At 43.5% G+C, this 7,313-nt stretch overlaps 1 protein-coding gene across 2 annotated transcripts; it reads right to left on the bottom strand.

The window, feature by feature from the left end:
* Positions 1 to 245: 245 nt before the first annotated feature.
* On the bottom strand, positions 246 to 2,823 carry TLCD5 (TLC domain containing 5; the record flags this gene model as incomplete). 2 transcript variants are annotated; one of them, XM_081240793.1, is made up of 3 exons in its annotated part: positions 246 to 354; positions 712 to 784; positions 2,559 to 2,823. In XM_081240793.1, the coding sequence occupies 3 exons, from the start codon at positions 2,821 to 2,823 to the stop codon at positions 246 to 248; spliced, it is 447 nt and encodes a 148-aa protein (XP_081096919.1). The 2 variants fall into 2 exon arrangements, with proteins under 2 accessions (XP_081096919.1, XP_081096920.1); XM_081240794.1 differs by having other exon boundaries at positions 246 to 784; positions 2,559 to 2,758.
* Between the last annotated feature and the right edge of the window lie 4,490 nt (positions 2,824 to 7,313).

The raw sequence follows: 7,313 nt of genomic DNA on the forward strand, positions 1-7,313 counted from the left end.
TGCTCACCTCACAGTTCTGACTTACAACTACTGCTGGTAGTCTCACTTTCTACAACTGCACAGCTGCAGAGGTTAGTGTTTTAATACTGGGATGTGTTCCGCTCCCAGACTGAGCAAACGGATGGATAAATTTAGCCCTTTTTAGAAACCTAAGCTTGTCATAAGCAGGATTCTGTAACAGCCATATCTCCAAGCTGGTTCCCGTGGCTGACTTAACCCAATCCATTGTCTGGAGCAAGCCTTGGCTAGTGCGTCTTGAGATGTCCATTGTGTTTTAGCTGCCGCTCCTCACTCCGCCTGCTTCTCCAGGTGTGGTACTTCTTGCTGCTTTTCCTCCATGCAAAGCGCCAGATGCTAAACATGAAACACCAAGACACAGCATACATCGCAACTCCCCCAACCTTCACAAACCACCTGGGCTTGGGTGAGACCATTTCACAGAAGAGGAGGTGAGCTCCTACGCCAATCCTCACTCCAGTGAACAGAGCTGCAAAGAGGAAATCCACCACGTCTCCAGTGAAACTATGGTAATGGCCTGTTTCACGAAGAAACCAGCGCATCTGGAGCAAGGGATTGGTAATCTCGCTTCCAAAGAGGACTGCATTGACCTCTGTGCCTGACTCTCCAAGCACCAGGGCCATGATGATGCCCAAGATACTCAGTGTGTGGTGAGTCAGCATCAGGGCCCCCTCAGACTGGAAGTAGATGCACCAGCCCAAGTCAAAGATGAAGTAGCCCAAGGTGAGACACAGAACGTGCACTTGGAGAGGTGTATTGGGTGAGCCTGAAATAAACCAAGACAGAAGCAAATTGAGTGGCTGGGAATTGTGCTACCTTACACAGAGATCCTGTGTTGCTCTTTCTCAAACTTTTCTGAATCACTGAAAACAATTGCAGGCACATGCTTTTTAAAGGCAACCAAAAAAAAAAAAAAAACCGAAACACTAAAATCTAAAACTTTGGTCTTTATCAAACCAATGTTACAGGGCTCAGGAAATTCTGTTCTGATGCACCAGATCTCAATGAGTGATTTAAGCACCAGCAATTATCTCAGCATCCTCTCTGTGTAGCAGCATAAAATCCAGTTATTTTGTTCTTTCAATTAAAATCCTACACAGTCTCTTTCTTGTCTTCTTTTTTTTAACCAGCTAAAGCTCTGTCTCTAGACTCTTTTAGTTATTCTCTCCTACTAGCAGCAGATGCTAACTATTATATATAAAATGGACAAACAACAAGGTCCTACTGTATGGCACAGGCAACTATATTCAATATCCTGTAATGAACCATAATGGAAAAGTTATTGTCCCAAATGTCAGATTAATTTCTTAGCTTAATGGGTTAGATTATTGCACATTGGTGGCCTTAACTCATCTTGAAGTGGACTCTGGAGAGAACCCCAAAACTTAGTATGTTCCCATGTCCAAGAATATAGGGTGCAAGGACCTGACAAGTTTGAATCCATTAAGAGCTTTCATATAAAATATAAAGCTTAAGAGTTGCTTCCTATCAGTTTGACAGTTTGGGGGAAAATTCAGAAGCTCAACATGGGAATCTAAAGAAATTATAAAAAGAAAGAATCTAAGGAATTTTTAAAAAATCATATTCTAGGGGACTTATGGACTGAGTTATGTCCCTCCAAAATTCGTATGTTGAAGCCATAAACTCCAGTACCTCAAAATGTGACTATATTTGGAAATAGGGCCTTTGAAGAGGTAATTAAGTTAAAATAGGGATGTTAGGGTAGTGTTCTTATAAAACAAGGACATTAGGACTAGGACGTAGACAGGCACAAAGGAAAGACCACGTGAAGACACAGCAAGAAGGCAGCTCTGCACGCAAAGGAGCAAAGCCTCAGAAGAAATCAAACCTGCCAACACCTTGATCTTGGACTTCTAGCCTCCAGAATTGTGAGAAAATCAATCTCTGTTGTTTAAGCTACCCAGACTGTAGTATTTTGTTATAACAGCCCCAGCAAACTAATTCAAGGGGATATAGGTTTTGTATTCTAAGGAAGTATAACACTTGTATCAGTATATCTAGCAGCTTAAAAATTAATATAGCTGCCCCCAAATAATGAGGCATTGGTTAAATAAAAGATAGTAAATGCATACAACACAATATTATATAACAACTGAAAAGGATAAGGAAGATCTATATACATAGACATGGAAAGATGATGTCCTTTGAATATACAATCAAGTAAAAATTGCAGGTTACCAAGAAGTATGTATAATGCAGTCCATTAGTGTCTGTTTGGGGCTGGTGGTAGATGTTGATATTAGCTTTATGATTTATACATTTTGACCGATTAAATTGTAAAAAGCAATTAAGATTTGTTTTAAAAATAGAGAGTTATGAAAAGCAGAAACAATAGGTGACACATACAATATCAGCATTAACAATGAAGATGAATGGAGACTCCCAAAGCACATTATAATAGTAATTATTCTTCAATATTCTTCAGTATTATACAAATTCTGTGGAAAAGTCCCATCCTTCTAAGACTACCCCCAAATCATAAATTCCTAAGGGAAAAGTCTCTAATGTCTCCCACCTACCTGGGTGGGTAAAAGGCCAAGGGCCATCAATGAAGCCAATATAAGCTGAGAGACCTATCGAGAGGACTCCGTGGGTGAACGTAACCAGCCGGCAGCTCCACTCATAGCTTCGGTGATTATTCAGGCGACAGAAAGAAATGTAGAGCGAGAGCCAGCCCCCCAGGCTGCACAGCGCCTGCAGACACAGAGCTAAGGCCATCCTACGATGAAAAGACCAGAACCAGAAAAACAAAGGATGCACCCTAAGAAAACAGCATTGGGTCATTTTGTGTATACGTCTTCATTTCTACTCTAAGACAGTACAAAAATATTGCCTTCCTGGAAACACTTTTTCCTTATCTACAGAGCCAAGAATCTTCTACTGAAGCGTGGCTGTATTTCTGATTGCGTGTTCCTTAGAGATAACTGGTCAAAACTGTAAACCGAAAAGCAGGAACTGCATTCTGAATTAGCAGATGGTCTAATATGGTATATGTTGTTATGATGAGTAAATGTCAATAAACTCCCAGTGATGACTGACCTTGGACTACAATACACAAGTAATTTAATATGTGTATTAGATAATGTGTTCATATTTCAAAAATCTCAATAAGAAGCCCTCACGGAAAAAAAACCTCCACCACTTGCAGTCTCTGCTAGAAGTCATATGACACATGGCAGTTTAATGTGGTTTTAAGCTGATACTAAACTCAACTGAAGTCTGGGTTTGGATCATGGGTTTATCAGTCAAAATCAAAACTTGAGGTAAACCTAAAGACAGAACTAAACAAAGACCTAAATAGTTTGGAAGGGAAAAAAAATAAACTCCTAGTTCTATTCAGTTCTGAAATCCAACTCAAAGATTGACCAAGGGGGAAGCAGGATTTTGAGGTACAAGTGGGGAGTTTTTGTTAAGTTATAAAAATATCTTTAAGACAATTATTTAGTTAAAAATGAAACAAAGTCAGAATGCCACTGACTGAAATTTTTACTGGTGATAAATGTTTCAGGACAAGAATGAGTGTAATGGAATCAATATAGTCAGACAGGACTAAAATCTGAAAATAACCAAGATGTCCTTATTAATATTCATTAGCTCCTCTATTGAAAGTACAAATAAAAAAGTAAAAAACATTTCAGATATCTGTCTCATCTCAGCAGGAATTTTCTGCATGGCTACACTTATTGCTTAACCCTATTCTGACAAGTGAAATAGTATCTGTGGACCAACACACTTCAATACACAAGCCACTCCCAAGAATGCTATCCAGAGAGGGCTTTATGAAGGTCAAGTGCTGTACAGCTTTCATCTGAAATCAGATTAGAAAACAGCAGTTGTCAGTCACTGACCTGAGTTCCAGTTCTGTCTCTGCCCCTAAATAGCCATAAGAGTGTGAGCAATCACTTTCACCTCTTGAGCCTCAGTTTAAAAAAAAAAAAAAAGAGAGAGAGAGAGAGAGAGAGAGAGAAGAAAGGAACGAAAAAAGGATTGAAAATAACTCTATGATCCGGCCCAGTTCTGACAAGGAGTTCTGAGATAATTTCGTAAAACATCCAGGCCAATTTTCAGAGCAAGGGCCAGAAGTACAAAGGACCCAGAGTGAAAAGAACTGTCCTCTCTCACTGCCTTTTAAAGGCCAGGGTCACCGGCCAGTAATGCGGATCAGCTCATTTGGATATGCCGATTAGTATTTTTAGAGTCCTCTTCCCTAAATCCTAATTCCCTGGCAGAACAGAGGACACGGTAGCCCATTTACAAACAAATAAAAGAATAGACATTTATAAATGGCAGATACAACTCTGTGACCTTGGGAAAGTCACTCCATCTCCGCGTTTCGGCTTTTCACTCTTGGGTGAAAGAATGACAGGGTATTTAGATGGCCGATGGCCGTTCCAGCTCAGAATTCCAAGGCTCCTGTCCTTGCTCCTCCCGGTCCAGGGCCAGATTCGGGAGGAGGAGCGCTGGGCGGGCCCACCTGGCTCTGGGCCTCGGAGCAGGCGTGGCTGGAGCGAGCAGCAACCTCGGCGCCTGGCAGGCACCGCGAGCGCATCTCCCCCGGCCGCGCCTACCTACACTGTGGTCACGCCCGGCTTGGGCACACCTGAGCCGGACCGCTATGCCAGCATCCCACCCGGCCGGACCGCTATGCCAGCATCCCACCCGGCCGGACCGCTATGCCAGCATCCCACCCGGCGCCCGCGCCGCCGCCCAAAGACAGAAGGAACCCCCCTCCCCTTAGAGGCCAGGCCAGGCCATCTGCCCGCTTCCTTCCCCCGCAGCGGACCGCGCAGGCCGGGTCATCCACGTCCGGAGCCCAGCCCGGCCGCGGGAGCCGGACGGTCCGCGCCGCGCAGTTACCTGGACCGAGCGCCCCGGGAAGCCTCGGGAACCTCGGCCCCGGGACTCAGGGCCCGGATCCCGGTAGCAGGAAGCAGCGGAAAGAGGGAGAGAGGACGAGGCTCTGACGGCTGCAGAGGAGGAGCCGGTGGTCTGGGGGCACCTGCTGGCTGGGAGGACGGAGCACACAGCCAGAGCTGGACCAGAGACTGTTCAGAAAGCGGGCGGGAGGGTCCTCCTTCTTCGCGCAGGCCTGAGGGGGCGGGGCGGTGGTGGTGAGGGGTGATGATGACCTAGTGGTGACGTGAGACCTGCAGGCTGTTGCCCTTGCTTATGTGTTTGTTTGTCGTCTGTTTGTTAGAATAAATATCCATCCTCTCCCCCCACGATGGGACAGCCCATCCCATAACCAGTTGTAGAGCACCTACTAAGTGCTTGCACCCCTGCTAGGCACTGTGTGAGATGAAAGACATAGTCCCTGCCCTCAGGCTTGAGTCTAAGTTGTGAAACAAGCACACAAATAACTAATTTCCAGGGAAGCGCTCAGGCCTGAAAATTAGAGTTACATATTCCTTCTCATGTCAACTGTCACCAACTTGGCAGTAGAGTATAAGGCTTGAGGGTAAACCTGGCTCCGTTACTGACCGTGTATCTTTGGACAAGTTACTTTTCTGTGCCTCCGTTTTCTCATTCATAGAATGGGGATAATAATAATAGCTGTCTCATAAAGTTATTGCAAGAATTCTACACACTTTACATGTGGAAACTGCTTACAGCAATGGCTGGTGCATGGAAGTCGTTATATGAATGTTAATTATTGTTGTTGTTACCTCACTTTGGGTTAATCCTCTCTCCTCTCTGGATCTGTTTTAATACCAGGGAAAGTAAGTTTGAAGAGATAACCAAACATATGTGTGGAGATGCCAATGGGGTAAAGAGAGCATCTGAGTTGGTTGATCAGGACAGGCAAAGGTAGGATGCTGAGGGGCCCAGACATTCTTAAGAAGAGAAGACCTTGAGCAGAATTGTGAGCATTTAGGCCATGTCTGGGAAATAATAAATAGTCCTGTTGGGGTCATTTGTCTTGCCAGCCCTTTAAGAGTAAGGATCACACTCTTTTCATTTTTGTTTCCCTAGTACCTGGTACAGAGGCAGGTGCAATAAATGTTTGCTGGTTGAATGAATGGGCAATGAGCCTGGAAATGTATATTGGAAGCATATTGAAGCTTCTAAACCTTAATGACCATCTAGACCACTTGGGAAGTGTTTTCAAAATACCCTTTGTTCAGGCCGCACCTTGAAGGTTGTGCTTTAGTAGGCTTGGTGTGACGCCCAGGAACCTGTATCTTTTAAAATCTGCCCATAGATCTTCAGATGATTAGTCACATTTGGGGACCACTGATGTTAGAGGACCTTAAATGACTGATGCCAGCCTAAGATGCCATCTTATTATGTGGATAATAGGAAACCTATGGTGATATTGGGCAAAGGGATTAATTTTACCATGCTCTCCAAGTCCTTGCTACTCAAAGTCTGGTCCAGGGACCAGCAAAATCTACATCACCTGAGAATTTGTTAAAAACACAAAATCTCAGACCCTAATCCCGGATCTACTGAATCAGAATCTGCATTTTAACAAAGTCCCCAATGGTCTGTATGCACATTCAGGCAGTGGTTCTCAACCTTGACAGAACAATAGAATCACTTGAGGAGCTGTTTAAAATCCCAGTTCCCTGGGCCACATCCCAGACAAAGTAAATCAGAATCTGTGTGAGTGTCAATTTTTTTTATCAAGTTTCCCAGGTAATTCCATTGTGCAACCAAAGTTGAGAATCACTGCTATATAGAGACTCAATGAAAATCAGTATAAGACTAATTGGAGAAGACAGCCTGTCACAAGTGGGTTGGAAAAGACCAGATAAGAGGTAGTAATAGCCTGCAGGAAGAAAACAAGGAAAGATCCATTTCACTAAATGAACATATAGTATGCACATCTCAACTGTTTCCCCATTTGTTTTTGTTGCAGTATTGTTTTTTTCTTCTAGTTTCTGAATCTGGAATTATCTTCTTGCTGCCACCATTTCCCAGGAAAGAACAGAGTACATATCAAAGGCTTCAGGAGTCAAAAGACTGAGGGTATAAGGGAAGGTGCTAGTTCTTCCAGTGGAGCCTTTATTGGGCCTTTATCCTGGGGTGACTGGGATTCCAGGTTCAAGCTCCATTACTTGGAATTAAATTTTATTAATTCACATATTTTTGGCCACAACCCTTGTTCCACCAAATCATATGCTTGTCAACTGTGGTGTCCCCCAGGAAAGTTCTGGACTGTTAGAGAGAGCAGAGGACAGGAAACTCTCCACCAATTTATTTGAAAAACAATAATATCATAATAATCATGATAACAACATAACACTTATTAATGTATCAGGCATTGTTCC

The sequence above is a fragment of the Mesoplodon bidens genome, assembly GCF_964165515.1.
Source record: "Mesoplodon bidens genome assembly, chromosome: 7".
NCBI classification, from domain to species: Eukaryota; Metazoa; Chordata; class Mammalia; order Artiodactyla; family Ziphiidae; genus Mesoplodon; species Mesoplodon bidens.